Source organism: Lutra lutra, chromosome 8 (genome assembly GCF_902655055.1).
Source record: "Lutra lutra chromosome 8, mLutLut1.2, whole genome shotgun sequence".
NCBI lineage: Eukaryota > Metazoa > Chordata > Mammalia > Carnivora > Mustelidae > Lutra > Lutra lutra.
In genome coordinates, this window is record NC_062285.1 from 119,088,797 (window position 1) to 119,112,913 (window position 24,117).

The window sequence follows — 24,117 nt, forward strand, 5'->3', positions numbered from 1 at the left end:
GCAATAAATATCTCAGTTGCTGTACAACACTGTGAGGCTAAGATACTGGCAGAATCTCCACTAATTAGGGTCTGTAAAATGCATTTACTAGATTCGTTTATGTTCTATTAGCCATATTTAATGAAATAAAATTAAAAATTCCAGTACATTTGAGTTTTAACAAAAGGAATTCTAATAGAAAAAATAAACCAGATTACCTCATTTCTTAAACATTCTAGTCTAATCAGTATTTTATTACAAGACATCATTATTTTTGGGAGGAGGCTTTTAAAATTTTCAATTAGTTGTTTACTCTGTGGTGATAGAGAGGGAAGGAGGTCTCTTTTCTCCTCTTCTTAGAAAAATCTCTATGATGTGAGGTAACCAAGCTGGGCCCATTTGCAAGAGTAGAATAAATACCAGAAAAATGTTTTTTTTAACTGATACTTACAGGGTAGGAATTAGAGAGTTAGAGCTTACGTGGATCAGAATCAGTTTGTTATCCTCTGGACTTAAACTCTTTCCTCTCTGCTCAAAATATGAATGTTCCTAGGAAGAGTTTTGAAAGCAAAACTGAAGGATATAGCTAATAGGTTATTTATAGATTAAAACTTGGATTTGAGATTACTTGGCAACCAAAGGGAAAGAATGGGCCAAGGGATAGTCTTAGGCAGGATATGGGCATTGGCCGTTTTTTGTTGTTCAAAGTTGAGTTTTACAGGTATTTAATCCTTTTCATTTATGATAGGTGTTTTTACATATAGAAGTGTTATTAATTTATAAATAAATAAAATGAGAGTTTAAGATTTACTAGTCCTCAGAAATTGAGAAATAGCTAGAGAATGTTTTTCTAAATTACCACATGTCTAAAAAGTTCCTTTGGTTTTCATAGTACACATTTCAATTGTATGAGCTATATTTTCTTAAAATGGAGTTTTTCTAAATCTGGGACAGCTAAATTTTAGAAAGATTTGTTGTATTATTTAGTTCCTTCTCCAGGGATATATCTTCACAATTGCCCCCAAAGTTCTGTTAAAGCAGTGAAGTACCAGTTATTTTCTTTGGAAAGCAAAGTTTTTATATAATATAAGATCATGATCAAACTGTCGTTAGCCTTAATTGCCCTTAACTTTTATTTTTTAATGTTATTGTGAAGTACTTATTGAGTACTTTTACTGGGGTTCTCGTCGTGAATATTATTTCTCTGTATATTTTTCTAGTTCCTTTTCCTGGGGTTATTCTTAAATGTTCCTTCCATAAAGTTTGAGCATCTGGCCTCTTCTCTGCTTGGTCTATTTTTCTGAGTGATCTCATCTACTTTTTTGCCCTCATTGGCCACTTATGTGTATTCTCTGTCTTCACTGAGTTTTGGACATTTGCTAAACATTTTCACCTGACCTGTGCCCCCAGGAAACTCAAAATTCATCTGTATAAAACAAATAAGATATTCCTTCCATGACTCCCACATTAATTTGGTCACTAAATGATATGTCAAGTGAACTTCTTTTGTCTCTAAAATCCAACCTTCTCATACCATTACTATTTTTTTGCTACCCTACTTGAGGCCTTTTTCATTATTTAGCTGCACTGTTAAATATCCTCCTAATCAGGCTTCTTGGCTACAGTCATTTCCTGCCAGTATTGCCTCTGCCCTGTAGCCAGTTATTTTTCTTAAATGCTGATTTTTATTGTTTCATTTCCTTGCTTAAAAGTCTTTGGTGGCTCCGCACAGCCTATAAGATAAAGTCTAAACTATTAGGGCATATAAGATCAAAGTCCTTTAAAACCTCTCTCAGTGGTCATTATCATTCCCTTCTTCCCTTGGATCTTAGCCTGTCCCAGACTATGCCACCATGCCACTGACATGCTTCCATGGCTGTCTCCTTTCTTCATCCTGTTCTCTTGCCCAGAATGTTCTTCCCTCCTTTGTTATATTCCTGCTTATCTGTTAGGGCATAGCTTCAGTGTTAGCACCTCTTGACCTCTTTTCCCACACTTTCCCAGACTTTACATTAGTTTGTAATTATTTATACCATCTCTTCTATGCTAAGTTCTTGAAAACAACAGTTACGTGTATTCATCATTGTTCCTATGACCCTTTTTCAGTACCCGGGATATAGTAACCACTCAATGAATGTAAACACCATTTACTAGCATGGAAATGGGCTATTAACATTAAGGTAATTTGAATTTTTGGTTGATTCAGTAATATAACTTTTATTTCAGTATGAGACACTTTTTCTAAAATTGATTAAAATGTCTTTCTACCTTAGCATTGTGGAATGAAATGTACTTAGTATTTGAGAACTTGGAGCATCTTATAGTTTTCATTTTGAAATACATACTATCATCATCTTGACATAGCTAATATATAGTGTACCCAATAAGTGGGCTGCATCAGGATAACTTCTGAGTGCTCTTTTGAAAATTTGCTTTCAGGTCTCATTCAAAACTTAATTTTAAATTAATCTGAACCTATAGTTTGGGGACCCAAGAATGTTTCTAACTAAAATCTCCAGGTACTTGTGATATGCAAGTAAATCTGGGAATTATTGAGGAGGATGAGACATATTGACAAAGGATATAACCTAGATGATTTTTTTTCCTCCCTTTTTCTAATAAAAATTCTGATTAATTAGAAATAAGTTATTTGGAGTTTTTCTGCTGTTTGGGTGTGGTTTAATAAATCCTATACAATGTCATTCATCTCCTTCAGCAAGGCATCCTGTTAAAAGTGGCTGAAACCATCAAAAGTTGGATTTTCTCTCAGTACAATAAGAAAGATGACTTACTTCACAAGCTGGTAAGTGTTTGCTCTATTTCTTTTTGTCAGTTTTCAGGGCTCCAGTTTACTAATGACAGAATCTATTGAATCACAATTTGTTTTGCCACTGTTTTGGGCAGTGATTAAATAGAAATTCTGGGCAGTTCTCTGAAAGGAGACTGCCTGCTTCATGAACTGTTAATAAAGTTTGTTGGTATCACCTAAAAAAACCCCCAACAAATCCTTCAATAATTGTGGGTATTTGAATTAGAATTTATTAGTAGTATTTCTTAGGACTTCCAGGAGGTTATTAGCCATTTAGAATAGAATATTCTGGTAGTTTTTGATACCTTTTAGGTTACCAATTTCCTGCTGTCTTCTTCCTCCATTGACAAGTATTCCTCTCAATAGGAAGGAAATATATCTATCAGTGAGATCTTCTCCATTTTCATTAGGAGCTTGACTGTATCCTTATCCTTTATCTATGATTACAAAGTTTGGGCAAAATCAAAGTGGTTCCTCCCTCCCCTAATTCACTTATCATTAATCTATCATTCTCTGGCAACTTCATATGTAAAATGTAGTCTCCCAAGACTAATGATCACAGAATTTACCAAAGACTTGGAATTGTGACCATTAAGAGTCTTTCTGATTCCTGTGAGGCTTGCTTTTTTTTCCCCACCTATTCTCTCTACAGTAATAAATCTGGTGTTTGACCTCTGACCCCCAAGGGGGAGTGCTTCAACTTTGTACATCCTAAGCAATGCAAAATCCAGGTAGTATAGCTAAAAAATTGAAGTTAGAAAGTTCTCATGGATCTCAGAAGGAGCAATCAAGTCACAAATAAGCAGATTTCAGGATCCTCTGCTGGCCTATGACCTGAAGATGATGATTATCATTCTTGCAAATTACCATTTATAAAGAGATGTTTACAAAGTGCTTTCACATTTTGATTTGGTAATCCAAACACCATAAGGTTTAGTGCATTTTACCTATTAGAAAGCCTGAGATTCAGACAGTTCAGTTTGGTTTAAGAATACTTATGAAGTGAATTGTTAAAAAAATATTCAACGAGAAAGTGATAGAGTTAGAATTTGAACTCAGGTCTCCTGTTTCAAAGCCTAGGCTCTCCATTGTTACATACTACCTCTCTAGCTTGAGTATATTTTGTGTTGACTGACTAAAATTACTTTTTTAGCAATCCAAATGGGCAAGTTCTCTGTTCAGGGTTTCATCTTTGTAGGTATGTTGAGAAGGTCAATGAAGTATCTTGTCATCTACGTAGAATATCATCTCTATCCAGGTGGAGCCATCCTCATTCTTCAGTGATACTAGAACTGTGGTAAGGTATATGGATCCGTATACATTTTTCTGTGGTTTAGTCGTGGTTGGCATAGTCCTGATCTTTTCATTCTTGGTCCTTTGTCACTGGCCACATGTTTCACTGTAAAGTACCAGTTTCTATATGCATCCTTTTTGTGTGTATATTACAGAGAACTGTAAGAAGTACATACCAAAGAAGTCATTTACTAGTAATGGAACAAGGAATTACCCTGTGGCTTCTGGAATGAAATGCTTGACTTTTCCCTTGACCACGACATATTTAAAATTCTGTTGGCTATACAGATAGTCAAGCAGTCCCTCTTGCCTTTTATAAAAATACGGCAGTTGCTCCATGATAGCTGAACCTTTGCCATTATTCCTTATTGAAGTAGTACTTCTTAAAGATTAAAAAAAAATTATTTTATAACAACTATAATGGTAGTGGTATTAGCACTTTTTAAGCACTTGTTAGCCTGTAAAGTGCTTTCACACATGTTATCTCATTTGGTCCTCATCAGCTTTATGAAACAACACAATATGTTAAAAAATATATAAGATCATTGAAATATATTGATACGTGAATAGTTCCCGTCTCCATCCCTAGGGGTAAAAACAGAAATCTCTCTATTCTTTAGTTGTGCTTCTCATACTCTTTCATTCCATACAGGTAGAAATCTTCTGAGTTATCTTCTCATACCATTATTCCATTCAGATCCTTAAAGATTCCTTTTACCCATTGAATCAAGTCTAGTTCGTCACTTCAACAGAAAGAATCTGCATAATTTGGCCCTAAACTACCTTTCTAGCCAATATTTTCATCAGCCAACTCAGTCTTCCTTTTCTTTTATTCCGTATCTATTCTGCGTGTGTTTGTGCTATTATACTGTAGTAGAATTCTTTCCATTTTTTTCTTTTATTGCAATCTTTTCAATAAGCAGTCCTAGCTCTTCCTTTCCCCCGAACTTCAGCCTATTGGATCTCTTATTTTCTTCAACAGTGTAGTAATAATTATCCGTGCTGTTTTGTAGGTTTTATATTCTATTATGTGTCCTTTTCTTTATTGTATTTTAATTATTTCATATGTACTAACAATATTAACAGCTTACACTTACATAGTATCTACTATGTAAATGTTTACTGTGTACCAGACACTTAGTATTTTATAAATATTGACTTACTTAATTCTCACAACAACCCTAGGAAGTAGGTACTATTTTTATCCTCATTTTGCAGATGAGGAAACTGAAACAGCGACGTTCTTAAGATGTAGAACCAGGATATAAATCTGGGGACTAACGACATCTTGGCACTGAGACTTATTGAGGGTGAGCCAGAGTTCACATGGTATACCTGCTAACACAGAGCACCCAGTCATACAGATGGTACCTACTAATATATAGTCAATCAGAATTAGTCCTTTTTTTTTTTAAAGATTTTATTTATTAGAGAGAGGGCGTACACAAGCATAAGAAGCGGGGGAGGGGCAGAGCGAGAGGGACAAGGAGACTTCCCACTCAGCAGGGAGTCCCATGCGGGGCTCGAACCCAGGACTCTGAGATCATGACCTGAGTGGAAGGCAGAGGCTTAACCTACCGAGCCACTCAGGTGCCCCAGAATTAGTCCTTTTTAAATGTCTTCATTTATTTGAGACTTGGACCAGAGTCCAAATAGGGTTATTGCGAGATGTTTCTTAATATTAGCAGGTGTGTATTTTTCCACTAATTTGATTGCCATATTGCAAATATACAATTTTAGAATTTGCTCTTAGGGGCACCTGGGTGGCTCAGTGAGTTAAAGCCTCTGCCTTCGGCTCAGGTCATGATCCCAGGGTCCTGGGATCGAGCCCCACATCGGGCTCTCTGCTAGGCGGGGAGCCTGCTTCCTCCTCTCTCTCTCTGCCTACTTGGGATCTCTGTCATTCAAATAAAAGAAGATTTAGAATTTGTTCTTAAAAATTTTTAATTCATCAGTTTAATCTGATTTAATTTTATAGCTATAATGAGTAGAATATAGATCAAATTCTTCCTGTGTAGAGGCAGTCAGGTTACTAGGTAATACTGCATTAGTTATTTAGAATGTCTTGTCACTTTCAAGTTTATTTGTATGTTTGGGTAATTATAGATGGTTAGTTTGTCACATTTTTTTTTTTAAGATCTTATTTATTTGACAGAGAGAGGGAACACAAGCAAGGGGAGAGGCAGAAGGAGAAGCAGGTTGCCTGCTGTGCAGGAAGCCTGATGCAGGGAGCCTGACATGGGGCTTGAACCCAGGACCCTGAGCCAAAGGCTTAACTGACTGGCTTACGTGACTGAGCCACCCAGCCACCCCAGTTTGTCACATTCTTGAATCAAATATTTCTAAAGCTATTAGTACTGCCTCAAAGCACAATAGTTTTGAGGAAACATTATCCCAGCTTTGCACACCGGTCTGAGCCAAGGATGATGTTAAAGAAAATGTGTACCTGGGATGCCTGGATGGCTCAGTCCATTAAGTGTCTGCCTTCAGCTCAGGTCATGATCCCAGTGTCCTGGGATCAAGTCCCACACCAGGCTCCTTGCTCAGCAGGGAGCCTGCTTCTCCCTCTGCCTGCCCTTCCCCTTGCTTGTGCTCACTCGCTCTCACTCTCAAATAAATAAATAAAATCAAAAAAAGAAAAGTGTGTACCAGATTAAGCAGCTATACAAGGGGCTATGAAGAGAGAAATCTCTCATTCTACATTAATAACCTTCCCCTTCTCTAATAGCCTTAGCCTTCCTTTAGTTAGGCTTCCTTAAACTTACCCATATATAGGTGCATAGAGGTCTCATAAGAGGCAATTTAAGGCTTTTGTAGCAAAAACTTAATTTTAATCCTTAACATTTTAATACTGCTTTGTGCGGGGAATCCAAATCAAATAATAAGGCCACTGTGTGGAGATTCATTTCAAAGATTACTTGAAAAGCTGCCGTGTTCCTCGTCCTGCCCTCCTTGCTTCCCACCCCTCCCTAACAGTGGTATAAAGTGAATTATGCTATTATGTTTATGAAAGTGAGGTGGAGTGTCAGTTAATTGGTTCTTAATGTTAGAATTTTGTTTTTTTAAGGTTTTATTTGTTTTTTGTGTTTTGTTTTGTTTTTTTAAATTTTGGAGAGAGAGAGAGAGAGCAGGGAAAGTAATAGGGTGGGGGAAAGAGAGAGAGAGAATCCCAAGCAGACTCTGTGCTGAGCACAGAACCCAAGGCAGGGCTCAATCTCATGACCCTGAGATCATGACCTGAGCCAAAATAAAAAATCGGAAGCTTAACTGACCGAGCCACCCAGGCGCCCCTTGAATCATAATTCTAAGAAGAGAAAGGAGGCACATGAAAAGATGCTCAACATCCTTAATCATCAGAGAAATGCAAATCAAAAACCACAATGAGATATAATCTTACACCTCTCAGAATGACTGGTATCAAAAAGACAAGAAATAATAGATAATTAAAAGGAGTAAAGGGGTACCAGGCTGGCTCAGTCAGTAGATTATATGACTCTTGATCTTGGGGTTGTGAGTTCAAGCGCCACATTGGGCATAGATCTTTTTTTTTTTTTTTTTTTTAATTTTTTTACTTACTTATTTTAATTTTTTTTAAAGATTTTTTTTTTTTAATTTATTCATTTGACAGAGGGAGAGAGATCACAAGTAGGCAGAGAGGCAGGCAGAGAGAGAGGAGGAAGCAGACTCCCCGCCAAGCAGAGAACCTGATGCGGGGCTCCGTCACAGGACCCTGGAATCATGACCTGAGCTGAAGGCAGAGGCTTTAACCCACTGAGCCACCCAGGCGCCCTATTTACTTATTTTTAAAGATTTTATTTATTTCTGAGAGAGTATGCAAACATGAGCACAGGTTGGGGGCAGAGGGAGAAGCACACTCTAGGCTGACTAGGGAGCCCCATGCAGGGCTCAGTGTGGGGCTTCCAGGACCCTGGGGTCATGACCCAAACCCAAGGCAGACGCTTAACCGACTGATCACCCAGGTGCCCCTGAGTGTAGAGCTTTCTTTAAAAAAAAGAAGAAGAAAAAAATCAATAAATATATCAATATAGGACTGGTATTAATTAAGAACACTCTTCTCATTCTCTAAAAGTGATGTATAATGCGCAATCAGGAGGACACTCATGGTTGGATATATGGATCACTGCATTCCTGTTCAGTCCTCATTATGATCAGCTTAGGCAGGGCAGGCAGGCGCTTGTGCGGGAATGATGAACTGGCTACAAGAGCAAACCCATTGTCCTCAAACCCTAGACCTAGCTGGTTTTACTTTAATAGCTAAAGGCCTTGTCCATTAAAAGTTCTCTTTATCTTAAAATAAGATCATTCTGTTCTTAAATTTAATGTATAGTAAAACTTCAAATTTTCTCATACAGCAGACTCTATATAGGGAAGTATAATTGATTACCAGAGACTTGGGATTTGAAATCAGAATTCTGGAAAATTAATCTCTTTGGGCTTTAGTTTTCTCCTCTCTGGAAAATTACTTAATCTCTTTGGACTTTAGTTTTCTCCTCTGTAGAACAGAGAGGGGTATGAAAATGTACATCATGGGGGTTACTGTGAAAGTTAACCTGTGTACTGTAATATTGCTACTTCCTCTCTCACCTTTTTTTTTTTTTTTTTAATTTATCTGTTAAAGTAATCTCTACCCTCAGCATGGGGCTGAAACTCCTAACCCTGAGATCAAGAGTTTCATGCTCCCACTACCAAGCCAGCCAGGTGCCCCTCATCTCTCATCATTTTTCCATGTATACTCTGTGTAAAACTAAAAGCAATGACTTGTAGGTCTAAAGAGGCTTTTGCTCTTCCCACCCCTCTCTTCCAGCTGTTTCCTCTGGTCAGTTCTTGTTCATACTTTAAGACTCAGCTCAGGTATCACCTCTTTTCCTTTCTCTGACTTCATTACAAGTTTTGGTTCCTCTGTGCCATTTTCATAATAACCCAGGTATGCCTCATTGCACTTCTTTGCACATTATGTTGTAAATGTTTACTTTTCAGTCCTCTTCATTAAACTGTGAACTCTTCAAGAGTAGAGACTTGTATGTTATTCTCATTGTTCATGCCCTTGGTTTCAAGCATGGTTCTTGGTGTGTGTGTGTGTGTAATATTTTTTGATAGATAGAAGGAAAAGAGGAAGGAATAAATGAGCTAGTATATGTGAAAGCATTTTGTAAACTATAAAGTGCTATGCACTTATTAGTGTGGTTTTGTATTATATTCCTCAGTGTTTTGTTTTTAACACCTGAATGTCCATTTGTAGAAGGCCTGGATCCTACTGATGTAATTCTCAATTACTCTTCTGGCTATATTGTTCCAGTATCCAGGGACAGCGCCTGGGTTACAGGATTGTAGTTTCCACGCTCTGTTCCAAAGACCTAATTAATTGGGCTTAACTAGACAGGTTTATTAGTCTTTTTAGTTACTTCACATTTCTTTATTAACAATTTGTATTTCACATCTGGTGGCTCAGTAACATCCAACTCAGTCTTTATTGTTTCACATTTACGGTGAAACTAAAACCCCATCCATTATACTAAAGATAGATTGAACTGCTACATCTTCTTCTTGGATGTTATACCGAAAATAAATACCCAAAATTTTGTTAGCACATTAGGAGCTTAGCATTTAATACAAAATTATGTATGTAATAATGCCTCTCTTCCGGTTTTTTAATGGCAAGGATATTGGATTCCGACTTGACTCACTACATACCATCCTGCAACAGGAAGTCCTGTTACAAGAGGATGTGGAGCTGATTGAGCTACTTGATCCCAGTATCCTGTCTGCAGGGCAACCTCAACAACAGGAAAATGGACACCTTCCAACACTTTGCTCCCTGGCAACCCCTAATATTTGGTACTGTCCTGAAAACATCTATCTCTTGCTTACATATATGGTATTAGCAGGGGAAATCCATCATGATGTTCTCCGTTGTAAAGATACTATAAACTTTCCATGCATTTTAACATTGTAATTAATGTAATGATACCCCAGAGGTTTAAAAAAAAAGTACCTTTCTAAAGTAAATACTATTTAAAGTGAAGCTGGAAGAAAATCTGCTTTTGTTACACATTTTTAATCCGGTATAATTAGTTCTGTGTTTAATAACCCGACAAGCAGGCATAATATGTGCCTCAAGGATCTCTCTTACCCATGTATCTATACACGTGTGTGCATGCAATCTTAGCCAGTTCTTTATGTATCTTTAAAATTTATAGATTATAACTTAAATGCATTGTAGGGGCACCTGAGTGGCTCAGTCGTTAAGCGGCTGCCTTCCTCTCAGGTCATGATCCCAGAGTCCTGGGATGGAGCCCCACACCAGCTCCCTGCTTGGCCAGAGGCCTATTTCTTCCTCTCCCACTCCCCTCTTGTGTTCCCTCTCTCACTGCGTCTCTCTCTATAAAATAAATAAAATCTTTTGAAAAAACCAAAAACTCATTGTAGAAACATCAAAAGTGGGATGGGACATGGAGGTAAACAGTCAATTCTTGATTTGTTGACCGAGAAGCCATAAAGAATAGAATGACAATTCAGTCCTAAAACTTTTCGATTATTTGAAGTATTTGGATGTAATGCAGAAGTTCCAGGACATGTTTTTAGAAAGAACAGCAAAAAGGGATTGTATATACAGAACTGTTCATGTTTCCTCCTGTTAAGGTATGCGTTTATTCAGTAAACAAAATCATTACTTGAATTATTCAAGTTATATAGATAGGTACGTAACAGTGGCCTCAAATTTCTGAATTTATCTGTCTTTCCTGTCACGTTGACAAATGCTTCATATTGTAACAGGTAGCAAAATACGCCTTTCAATTCTCTAGTCACTCAGCATCATGATGAAGTAAAGCATCTTACCCTTTACAAATAAAGGACGGCAAAGCGCTGCTAGAAGGAACCAGGGTTTTAAGAATTTTACAGCTTTAACTCTCAAGTTTCCTTTAGGCACAGATGTGATTAAGCAACTCTGAGGCCTGTAAATACTTTAAGACTTTGCTATTAATGAATGAAAGTATATGATGAGATTTTGCTTTGATTTTTACCAGCATCATATGAAAGTAAAGAATTCCAAGAGAAATTAGGGCAGGTAAATATTTCTTAGGAAGCATTCCTACATGTGACTTTCTTTGTAATTTGATTATAACTGTCTTCAGGTATTGTTGATTTTTTTTTTTTTTTAGACATCAGCAGACACGTCTCCCTGTAGTCACTTCTTTCTTATATACATTTTTTTTTTTTAAAGATTTTTATTTATTTATTTGACAGAGAGATCACAAGTAGGCAGAGAGGCAGGCAGAGAGAGAGGAGGAAGCAGGCTCCCTGCTGAGCAGAGAGCCCGATGCGGGGCTCGATCCCAGGACTCTGAGATCATGACCTGAGCCGAAGGCAGCGGCTTAACCACTGAGCCACCCAGGTGCCCCTCTTATATACATTTTTATCAAAGCCTTCATCACTTAACAGATGCAGTCTGTAGATTTCTAATTAACCTAGAGAAACAATATTTTCATATATATTTTTACTTTACTTAAAGCAATGTAAGAAGTACAAAGTTTGTGCATATTATGGGCTGTGGTAAGTATGTGTATTCCAGATTTATGATAATGATTATATAAAATAAGATGACTTTACTGAAACAATTACTCGGGTATATATTATTTCTATTGGAAAAATACTTATATTTTCTTGAGATGTTTGTTTCTGCACAAATAATTAGTATCTGACTTTGGGATAAGAACTCATGACAATATTAAAATGTATTTTAATGTTAAAAATTAATAAAAATTATTTTTACTTTTAGACTTGTAAGATTGGATTTTAAACTCTACTTTGTTTTTAGGTTAGACGAATCCATATCTTTTTTTAAAAAAGTCATTTCTGAAGATACCTATTACTTATTCCTTTTACCTAAACTTAGCTGAGATTTTAATACTAAGCACCAATTTTTTTTGCTAGATATTTTTAAACTATTTCACATTACTTGTTTAAATGTCATATTCTTTTTAAGTCACACTTTACAAAGAAGCTAGCATTTTATCTATTTTGGTAAACCTAAATCACTAACATATCTTTCTCTGGTCTGATGGATATCATTTTCTTGGTTTCTCTGTTATAGGGATGTCTCAGTGCTGTTTGCCTTCATTAGTTTGCTCATTATGCTTCCCACTTCGTGGATTGCATCTTCCTGGCTGGTATGGGGAGTGATTCTATTTATTTTTCTGATCATAAGAGCTTTGAGATTATGGAGGACAGCCAAACTACAAGTAACTCTAAAAAAATACAATGTCCATTTAGAAGATACAGCAACAAATAGCCGAGCTTTTACTAACCTTGTGAGAAAAGCTTTACGTCTCATTCAAGAAACCGAAGTCATTTCCAGAGGATTTACACTGTGAGTTCATTTTTCATTTTATTTTTTAAATAATTCTTTTCTACTACATAGTTATAAATTAGAGTACTTATTAACTATTTTCAGCTCTGTGTTGCATTTATAGAAAAAAGTAGGTTTTTCTTAGGCATTTACTGAAGTCTCTTAACTGTGAAGGAACAAATACATTAGGTGCTGGATTTAATATGTAGTATTATTCTGCTTATCTACTTTGAGAAACCAAAGAGCTTTGGGAATTACGATTATTTCTCTGTTAACGTGGTTATTTTATGAGATAATATATAGAGAGAGCCTAACTTTGAACCTAGCATGCAAAGTTACCCAACAAATGTTTGTTTACTTCCTGCCAGATGCTCTCTTTCCTCAATTTAAATGATATATTGGACTTGAATTCATTTTGAAAAATTTTGCCATGCATTAATAATATTCTTTAGTAAATGTTAGCAGATATTATAGCACTAATATTCTAAGAATATCATGCAAATAATGATGTTTCACATTCTCACAGGAAATTAAATATTCACCAGTCTAGTCTGGTGAATATTTAATTTTATCTTTATCTTTAGTCTAGTCTTAATTAAATGTTAAGCTACCAGAATTATAGGATATTTCTTCTGTTATTAAGAGGGTAGTTATATTTATTGAGCACCATTTATGTTCCAAATACTGTGCTAAGTAATTTTGCATATAACTAAAAACATACAATTACCTGTGGTACTGCAAATGTTCAGATCCATTCCACCTGACTCTAGAGCTGTTTCCATTCCACTAGGCTGCCTGCTAACCGCCAACAAATGAGAGTTGTACTGTAGTATAATTAACCATTTATTTAACTCATATAACCTTTGTAATCTGTAGGCGGGAGAGAGCAAGTATATGGTGAAGAATAATTATTATTCTTAATTACTTATATCTGGAAAATCACGAAAAGGGAGAGCAGAAGAACCTTGGGTAGTCAACTCGTTCTTAACTTTGCCATGCTTATTAAGAATAACTTAAACAGTCCTGATGGAAAAGCTGTATGTGGACAAATCACGAAACAGGGAAGTGGAAGAATCTCTAATAGTCATCTCATTCTTCACTCTGTTGCATTCTAGAACAGTGTTTAAACAATCCCAAGCCATGAGAGATATTTTATAACTTCTCTTTTTGTTCAATTCAAAATGTAATAGTTCTCTGTTAATTTTTGCCCTTCATATTGTAGTTAAAGTCCACTTTTTGGTAGAGCATAACAAATACTAATTTGTTGGAACATATTGATTTTTAAAAGTTAAAAACAACACTAAGTAATAGCTCCTTTTCATTTTGACTTGCACAGTATTTCATTGAGAAGACTTGTTAAGCAAAATGGCTATGTGCCCAATTAATGCTTAGACATGTAAAGGGTTTTCTGTGCGTTTTGTCATTTTCCAACTTATGTTATAGAATTATGTATAGAATTGGCATGAAGAGCTAAAATGGGCCAGCTAGACATGATTGACTTCTAGATTATGACTTCTATGCATTATGACTTCTATGCATTGACATGCAGGCAGGCAAAAGAAATGTTGGCAAAAATCATTTTACTTGTTTCTAACCGGCTAATGGATTGAGAAAAATTATGAGGGATAATGAATCTTGAGTCATAACTTTTTTAGAAACCTTTTTATCTTTTAAACTGATTTATTAGTAAACTGAAACTCACACAATAGTGCCATATGTTGAAAACATGTCTTCTTTTGTTTGCCTCAATTTGTCCTCTCTAGCAAAGAATTTAACCATTCTTTGCCTCATTTTATTAATTTAAAATAAGCCTATCAGTCATGGTCCTCTTTTTTGAAAAATAAATTTTTAATGTCTGAATATATTTTAGTTTGGTTTACTATTTTAAGAGTTTTGAGTTAGATGTCTTATTTTACAAATTTGTCGTTATAGTCTGAGACACTTATAAATTCCAGTATTTTGTTTTCTACTGGGAGAGGTTACTGGTTAGGTGAAAAAACTATTATCCAATAGCTGTGTAATATGTAATTATTTTTCATTTCATTCATAAAAGCATGGTATATTATACATCATTGTTGCAAATAGGTACTCCCCATTTATCTTTTGGAAAGTGCTATGAAGTGTGCTTCCTCTTGAGTAGTTTTGAGAGTAGCTACGCTACTACCTAGTAACCCTTCCTTTGCCTTTCTACTTGCATTCCCCTGTTGGCCACTGGTCCTGTTATCTCTCTGCGTCCCCTACTTCATTTTGAGTAGGTAAGTGCCAGTGGCAGCAGGTGGGTAAGTCATTTCACCCTACTTTTATGAATGTACAGAATGTATTTCTAAACAGTATTTGATTGTTCTGTACAAGTGACCAAAAATATGATTGATAAACATACGTAAATGCATATTAAGAATGTAAAAGTATTTGTAATTAAGGCTTTCATACTTATTATAGATAGAGGTTTTGAAAACTGATTTAGTATATTTTAGCAAGTAGAGTGTGTCAAAAAAGTGCAATGTCTTACATAAGTATTCCTACATTTCTACTACATTTTGACTAAAATTTATTGTTTCCCCATATCAAAAGAAGCCTTTACTTTTTGAGATTTAATTTTTCATTTGTCTTTTCTTTGGTGGCAATAGCTATATATTAGGGAAATGGCTGTTTATGAGACCTGAGTTGGGATATTTACAATCATTTTCTAATAGAAAACACAAAAAAGGATTTTTTTTTCTAAGTTTAATAGAATTATGGATTTAGGAAACAATAACTTTAGGACACCTGTACAGTTGTATCACATTTTACTTTTCAAGTTTGCTTGACAGGGTCAGTGCTGCTTGCCCATTTAATAAAGCTGGACAGCATCCCAGTCAGCATCTCATCGGTCTTCGGAAAGCTGTCTACAGAACTGTAAGAGCCAACTTTCAAGCAGCAAGGCTAGCTACCCTATATATGCTGAAAAAATATCCTTTTCTGTCTATATGTATGAATAAATATGCTTCCAGAGTCATGGATATAGATAGTGTAGTTGCATCCTGTGAAAGTTAAGTGTAAACTGAGATTGCCTATTTTGAAGCTAGTTTCCATCATCATTTCTGTTTTAAAACTGGAAATGCATTCTAGGGGGAATAACAATAACAGACAGGAAGAAAGTTTTTCTGGTCCCGTGTGGTTCAGTTTCAACAAGGAAAAAACTTGAAGGCCCTGCCATTACTGGTCCAAAGAATAAAGTCAGAAGAATCTGGCTTTGCTAGGTCTGACATTTTTAAAAGCTGCTGGACCTGGCAAATTTGCGTCACGACATGGAAATAAACTGGTAATAGGAAATCCTTCCCCTTTCAAATAAACAGAGGCTCTCAAGTCAGATTGGCTCAGTTTAAATTTTGGCTGTATCACTTACTGCCTAGGTGACCTTAAGCAAGTTTCTCAACTTTCTGTACTTTGCTTTATTCATTTTAAAAATGGCAGTAACAGGGACGCCTGGGTGGCTCAGTTGGTTGAGCAGCTGCCTTCGGCTTGGGTCCTGATCCCAGCGTCCTGGGATCGAGTCCCGCATCAGGCTCCTTACTCAGCGGGAAGCCTGCTTCTCCCTCTGCCTCTGCCTGCCACTCTGCCTGTGCTCACTCTCTCTGACCAAAAAAAAAAAAAAAAAAAAAAAAAATGGCAGTAACAAAACACTCTTCCTGACTGTGTTTTTGTTGACATCAAATGAGTTAGTGCATCTGAAGTACTTAGACAGCGTCTTGTATATAATAAACACTCGGACTGCAGGGCAGTAAGTCTGTCACTTCACTTTACTACATCAGGAAATTAGTTCTGTTAATCAGGAAATAAAAGTGTATACGGTCTTTATTTCAGTTAAGATTTATAGATCATTTAAATTATGAGTAAATGGAATGCAAAAATACTACTTGTACCTTCAGTATTTTGGATGCTATAGCGCTGATAAATATAATGCTTGAAGTTTACGGAGTGCTTGAATATATCTTTATATATACCCTTCCAGGTAGATCTTCTTGTGTCCATTTTAGGAGGAAAACTAAGTAAACTCTCCACTTTGTGTGATTTGTTTGATGTGACATAACTAGTTAAGAGGTGAAGTTGTGTCTTAACTCTAGGACTAATGACTTGAAATCTTTCTCTCTATATATTTTTTAACTGTACCAAATTGTACTACTTTGGAAATTTTAGTCATGAACTTGTCCATTCAGTTTCCCCTCTGCCTAAAATACCTGCCTGCTGTGTGTTACAAAGATAGAGTAAAAACTTGTATCACCTACTTTTAAAGACTTTTAGTATATTCAGTAGATAAACTGGTATTCATAATACAAGTGCCCAGGGTGCCTTCCAGCATAGCAGGACAATGTACTTGGCCAGCAGGGTCAGAGAATGCTTTCAAGGAATTGGCCTTGAGGATAATAATAGTCTGCATTCCAAGTAGAATGAAGCAAAGATACTGAAAGAAATAGAGATATGGTAGTGTGGCATGTAAACTTCAAGTAGTTACTCATTCAGTAAATATTTATTGAGAATAAACTCAGTGCCAAGCAATATGCCAGCCCCTGGATTGATGGTGGTACACGGAATAGGCATGGTCCCTGCCTCAGCGTACTTACAGTTCAGTGAGGGATAAGGGAGTGAGAAGGAATAGCTTAACAATGATGACAAATTTATGAGTTTCCTGTGCCAGTCATTTTTCTGTATAATAGAAACCTAGCAGTGACAGACAAGATCCTTGTACTCATGGCTCTTGCCTTCTAGTGGATGAGATAATAAATATAAAGTGAACAGATGAGATTTTTGCATATCTGTTACAAAGTAAAAAACCCCAGCTGAGTAGGATAGAGAGTGATTGGTGGGTTATGGCTTTCAATTGGATCGTAGTCCCCTACAATCAGGCCTCCCTGAAGAGTTAACATTTAAAATAACATTTGAATGAGGAGAAAGATCACGTTCCAGTCTGATGGAGCAGGGAGTGTAAAGATCTGTGGCAGGAGTTACTTTAGTGTGACTGGAGCATATAGCAAGACGGCCATCATGACTAGAGCAGAGTAAGTTGAGAGGTATGGGATAAGATTCAGAGGTAGGCAGAGACCAGAACATATTTACCACACAAAAAACCATAGGGAATTAAAATAAAAAAGAAGCCACCAACTATTTCCTTGAAAAGACCAATAAGTATAAGCCCTCACGTCTCTGATCAAAGTAGAAAGAGGAGAAATATACAAAATTAGTAATGTGAACAGAGCTGTAACCGTAGATATGGAAGAAATTAAAATAATTATAATGAGATAATACATAAACTTTGTGACAGCGACTTTGAAAATGTGGAAGGAAGTGGATAATTTCTTATCAAAATACTAATATTCAAAACTGACCTAGGAAGAATTAAAAAACTTAAAAGAGATTAGGTATATGATTAAAAAATACTCCATTTAAAAAACAACACAACTGGTTATAAGTAAACAATGGGAAATTTGCAGCTATAAAAAATGATAAAGTTCTTGATGCACTACTGTGGAATGGTATCCAAATCATGTTGGAAAAAAAGGAAGTGTACAGAGCACTGGTTACACTATGCTTCCATTTGTGCATAACAGGGATTTTGTGTGTGTGTGTGTGTGTGTGTGTGTGTGTGTAAGACTATAGATATATATGGGAGATATATATAGGGAATAAATGAGTGTGTTCATTGTATATATATACACATATCCGCACATACACATTTATATTTGGATTTGCTTTTATGTGTGCATAAAGTATCTTGAAAGATACACAAAAATATCTTGAGGGACACTAATAACAGTGGTTGCTTTAGCCTTTGGCTAGGGGAATGATGTGCTAAGGGACAGGGGTAGGAAGTAGTTTTTACTGTACCTCTTAATACCTTATGGGCTTTTTATATCTTGTGAATTTTAATCCTGTGGATATATTACATGTTCAAAAACTAAATGAATAAAAAAAATTTTAACTATCAGGCCCAGATGATTTTATAGTTTTCCAAAAAACTATTTTAGACCATAGAAAAGGCTAGAAAGCCTCCCCTACATCATTTTATTTATGAAGTTTCTATAATTGCAATACCAAAACACAAATTATAAAGAATTAAAACTAGGCCAAATTCACAGATAGAGATATAAAATACTTGAATAGAATATATATAGATTGACTGTAGCACTATGTTAAAATACTATTCTATGTATGAGCAGATAAGAGTATGCTGGAAATACAAAAATAGTTCAGTATCAAGAATTACATGGAGGGGCACCTGGGTGGCTCACTTGTTAAGTGTCTGCCTTCAGCTCAGGTCATGATCCCAGGGTCCTGGGATCAAGCCCCACATCAGGCTCCCTGCTCAGTGGGAAGCCCGCTTCTTCCTCTCCCACTCCCCCTGCTTGTGTTCCCTCTCTCGCTCACTGTATCTCTCTCTGTCAAAAAATAAAATCTTAAAAAAAAAAAAAAGAATTATATGGAAATAAGTCTTTACAAAAACTGTTGAAGGTGGGGTGCCTCAATTGGTTCAGCATCTGACTCTTGATTTTGGCTCAGGTCATGATCCTAGGGTTGTGAGATCAGGCCCCACATCAGGCTCCATGCTGGGTGTCGAGCCTTGGAGCCTACTTAAGATTCTTTCTCCCTCTGTCCCTCCCCAACCTCTTATATTAAAAAACAAAACAAAAACTACTGAAGGGGGAATAAAATCTCATAGTAAATTGATAGATGCCCCTGAGGAAGAGGAAAGCAGAGACAGAACGGTAGTCTGTGTCGAACTACTTGAGATAGAACAGGCTTAGTGCTAATGATGTTCTGCAGTGTGCACACTGGGAGGAAGAGAGATATCTTTACTGTGGTATACTGAACCATGATATGATAACATACATAATACAGTTTCAAAGGGTACTTGTCAAAAATAATTAAGTTAGTACTTTAGCACTTGTGAAGAGTTGAACTTTTAATTCTTTAGATAGATATAAAGATACTTTATTCACAAGTATCCTATAAGATACCTGAGGTATGTTAACAGATTTTTTTTTTGAGATTTTACTTATTTATTTGACAGAGAGCGAGAGAGAGAACACAAGCAGAGGGGTGGGAGAGGGAGAAGCAGGCTTCCCGCCGAGCAGAGAGCCTGATGTGAGGGATGATTCTAGGACCCTGGGATCATGACCTGAGCCAAAGGCAGATGCTTAACTGCTAAGCCATCCAGATGCCCCCAAATAGTAGATTTTAAGATTTTTTTTTTTAATGGACATTCATCACTCCACTCAAAGTTCAAAATAAAGATTAGTAAAGGTAATTTTGGATGGTTTCACTGTACCCTTTATATTTTTTAATGAAAGGCTTTGTTGATTGCCTTAACCTAATTTAACCTACCCCCTGAACTCTGAGAGTGACAATGTAACCAACTACATCTGTGTGGTGCCTTTTAAGGAGCTGGGCCTGGGACTTAGTGAAGAGCAAATTTCAGAAGAGGAAGCACATAACCTTACAGATGGCTTCAGCCTCCCTGCTTTGAAGGTACTCTATCTGTGCAACGAAAGGGCTGAGCAAAAGCTAGATACTCTTGGATTGCGCTTGTGCTGTATGAACGTAAATGGTCCACTTGTTCCTTTTTATTGTTTGCTGAATACCATCATCATAGTAGCCTTCTTGATGCTGGGGAAGCTGTCTTTAAAAGTTGAGAGCATCGTTAAGATTGGATGAGGAGATATTTATATTTTGATATCAAAAATACTTAAAATTCTTACTATAAGAATTTCTTAAGTCAGTTTATAGATAAGTGAATTTACAGTAAATATGAGTGATTTTATGACTACTTGTTTTAACAAACTTGGATAAAGAACTTAAAAGATCTATATCTTCCCTTGGAATATCTGCATAAAAGAATGTATTTGACCAATCAGAGAAAGACAATTATCATATGATCTCTCTGATGTGAGGATTTTGAGAGGCAGGGTAGGGGGTTGTGGGGGTAGGGAAGGAAAAAAAATGAAGCAAGATGGGATTGGGAGGGAGACAAACCATAAGAGACTCTTAATCTCACAAAACAAACTGAGGGTTGCTGGCAGGTAGGGGTAGGGATAGGGTGGCTGCATTATGGACATTGGGGAGGGTATGTGCTATGGTGAGTGCTGTGAAATGTGTAAGCCTGATGATTCACAGACCTGTACCCCTGGGGCAAATAATACAGTATATGTTAATAAAAATAAAAAATAAAAGAAATATATTTGACTATATAAGAATTAAACTTCTAAAAAAAAAAAGAAACTTCTAAGTGAAAAAAATTGCAATGGTTTTTAACAAAAGTAGATATAATTCTCTCTACATAGTAAAGAGCACTCTGGTGTGTAAAACCTAGACAAGATAGGGCAGGTGCATGGACTGGCTGCACAAAGGAAGGGATAGAAATGGCCAATAAATATGATAAAACTTTCGGTCTCATCAGTAGTAAGTAGACATTTTGCCAAGAATATTGAAAGTTGGTAATATTTATTATCTATGAGCAGAGAGACCTCACACACTAGTAATAGAAGTACAAATTCGTTCACTTGAGCAGTTAATACCAGTCTTCAGAAAGGTATGTACTCTTCAGTAATCTTAAGCTTAAAGATTTATCTGAGTAATCAGAATATACTCAGAGTATGTTCATGATATTCCCCAAACAGCAAATATTGGAAACAGAGGCTCAGTAATATAAGATTGATAATGATTTATGGTACATTCTTTGGAATGGGTGGTAGAAAAATTGTAAGATGGAAGAAACAAAATAAAGCAAGTTACAAAAACCATGTGTTTGGTGAGATTCTAGTAGTGGTTTTAAATAGTGAGTCTTTAGATTCTTTTCCATTATTAAGCAAACTCCACTTAGATGTTTCTTAGTTTCTAGTTTTCAGAACTTTACCTGATACCATGAAATTGGTGCAAGTGTAGTTGACAGCATAGATACCAAGATCCATTTTTGTTTTGAGACTTTATCAGTCTCTACATCTTTAAAATGTCCAGAGTCACATAAATGTTCTAATTCTTTTGGTGGTTTGTTTTTTTTTTTAATCTTTACTGTTACTTGAAATTTGCCTTGACTTACTCTTACCCTCTTTCTAACCCATATCAGTAAGTGGCACCACACAACTTACTAAGCTAGAAACCTGGAGACCAGCCTTCTTATCTGAGCTTTTATCCCTTGTATCCAGTTTGTCGGTAGATTCTTGTGTCTGTTTGACCTTGAAAATGTTTAAAACCATCCGTTCTGTAGCCCTTCCTACCATCTTCATTGTAGCCCTCATCATTTCTTACCTAGGCTGCTGTGATGATTTTCTTCCTGGTTCCCTTAGTTCCCTAAAGTTGTTCAGAATGCCATTTAACAAAGGGGTGCCTGGGTGGCTCAGTCAGTGAAGCATCTGACTTTGGCTAAGATCATCATCTGGGTCCCGGGATTAGCCCCGTGTTGGGCTCCATGCTCAGCAGGGAGTCTTCTTCTGCCTCTCACTCCACCCCGCCAACTCATGCTCACTTTCTCTCAAATAAATAAAATCTTCTTTTTTAAAAAATGCAATTTGACATACAAAAAGCCTTAAAAATCATGTTCTTTGAATCAGTAATTCTACTTCTGTGAAAGATGCTAGTTGTAGCTAAATCCTTTTTGCTCACTGAAGTTGTTTTACAAATTAGACTAACTTTAGTTCTTTGACTTTTGCTTTATCTTGACACGTAAGTAACCTCTAACCAAATTCAATGATTGTGTTGTGTTATTACCAGGAGTACCAGCCTCTGCAAGAAGCTTTATCTTGATGTCTCTAGAGTTTATAAACCACTGAAAATTTCTGTAATGTTTAAAAATTATGTTTTGCCACCTTTTATTGTTGCCATTGTACCCAGATAAAGAATTTAAAAATGGATTTTGTAAGTTAAATTTTAAAGGAAATTTTAAGTTAAAAGTAAGTTAAATTTAAAGGAAATTTCTCCCTCTAAAGAGCAACATTAATTAAAGCTTTTTTAAAAAATGTAGTGAAAGGTGGTTTACAAATATATCTGTGCCTTTTGTTTTCCTTTGTGATTTTCATTGTGTCCTATAAAGAAAATATCCTTTGCATTTAGATTTTAGTGTTCACATATCTTCTGTCAGGAAAACTGAGCAAGTAATGTACCTTTGGAAAGAAAAGCTACCTCCTCACTGTGCCCTGAGGGGATGTACATAAAATATTTAGTATAGAGTCCTTGTCTCTTTTTCTTTGTTCACATTTTTAACTAGTTTTTTCATCATTATAAAATAGTGTAATACCTGCTTCAAAAAATAAATCCACATTTTGTGAAAATGCTTTAAATCAGAATTTCCTATTTGCCCATAAGCAATGGTTATCCAGAGCCACTTTCCTATCCAAACAGCAAATGGGGGGGGGGGGGGAATGCATATTTCTTAGTTTTGGTTTAATCGGAGAATATGGCGGTGATTCAGTAAGTAGGCTTTTTAAAAGTGGTGGTAAGCTCTGCCAACTTGATCCTTTCAGTTGCTGTGGTCCATAACTCTGGGATAACACTTTTCCTCTCATAATCTATCAAGAGATTCTGTTGGTTCTGTGTTTGTGTATATCCAGAGTCTCACTACTGCTCACCTCTTAACTACTAACCTCTGTGATATAAGCTACCATTAACTCCCATCTGCATTATTTTAGTATCCTTCTGACTGGAGCATGACTGAGATCATAGAACTCTTCTGCTGAGAATCCTTCAGTGGCTCCCCATTTTTCTTAGAGTAAAAGCCAGTTATTTCAGGGACTTCATCGCTCACCATGCTGTCCCTTACTTACTGTACCAGCCCCACTGAGCTTGCTGTTCTTCATATGTGCCAAGTACTATATACTCCCACTACAGGACTTTGTACTTGAATCCCCTGCTCCCTGTAATTCTCCTCCCTGACGGTAGTCCCATGGCTCAATTCCTTCTAGATGACACTTGGTTAGAAACATTCCTGGCCACCCCATCTTTCCCTCCTTCTGCCTCTCCCTTTTCTTCCCCCCAGGTATACACACATAAACACGCATTCACTATTCCCTTCTCTGCTGTGTTTTTTCCCATAACTCCTCAGCCGAGAAACTGTCTTTTACTTGTTAGAATCTTTTGCTCCCCCTGCCACCTGAATAGACGTTCCAGTAAGAAAGGGACTTTTAGGGGCACCTGGTTGGCTCAGTCGTTAAGCGTCTGCCTTTGGCTCAGGTCATGATCCCAGGGTCCTGGGATCGAGCCCCACATTGGGCTCTCTGCTCAGCAGGGAGCCTGCTTCCTCCTCCTCTCTCTCTCTCTCTCTGCCTGCCTCTCTGCCTACTTGTGATCTCTGTCTGTCAAATAAATAAATAAAATCTTTTTAAAAAGGGGGGGGATTTTGGGGGGCGCCTGGGTGACTCAATCATTAAGTGTCTGCCTTTGGCTCAGGTCATAATCCCAGGGTCCTGGGATCCAGCCCTGCATCAGGGTCCCTGTTTGGTAGGAGCCTGCTTCTCCCTCTCCCACTCCCACTACTCATGTTCCTACTCTCACTGTCTCTCTCTCTGTAGAGATAAATAAAATCTTAAAAAAAAAAAAAAGAAAGAAAGAAAGGGATTTTTTTCACTTTTGTATTCTGTTGTATTATCAGCACCTAGAACAGTGCCTGGCACATCTAGGTGCCCAAGAATATGCTGAATGATCA

The 24,117-nt window shown here is 36.7% G+C and overlaps 1 protein-coding gene across 7 annotated transcripts in view; it reads left to right on the top strand.

Moving 5' to 3' along the window:
* VEZT (vezatin, adherens junctions transmembrane protein) overlaps positions 1–24,117 on the top strand; it is a 76,357-nt gene that overhangs the window by 34,965 nt on the left and 17,275 nt on the right. For 2 of the 7 annotated variants that reach the window (XM_047739618.1, XM_047739619.1), the window contains exons 3-7: positions 2,696–2,782; positions 9,762–9,937; positions 12,195–12,470; positions 15,248–15,397; positions 19,805–19,952. In XM_047739618.1, the coding sequence (XP_047595574.1) occupies positions 2,696–2,782; positions 9,762–9,937; positions 12,195–12,470; positions 15,248–15,397; positions 19,805–19,952 (837 nt within the window). Of the gene's footprint in view, positions 1–2,085; positions 2,160–2,695; positions 2,783–3,986; positions 4,091–9,761; positions 9,938–12,194; positions 12,471–15,247; positions 15,398–19,804; positions 19,953–24,117 lie in introns of all 7 variants that reach the window. The other 5 variants (XM_047739615.1, XM_047739614.1, XM_047739617.1 and 2 more) reach the window with 5 other exon arrangements.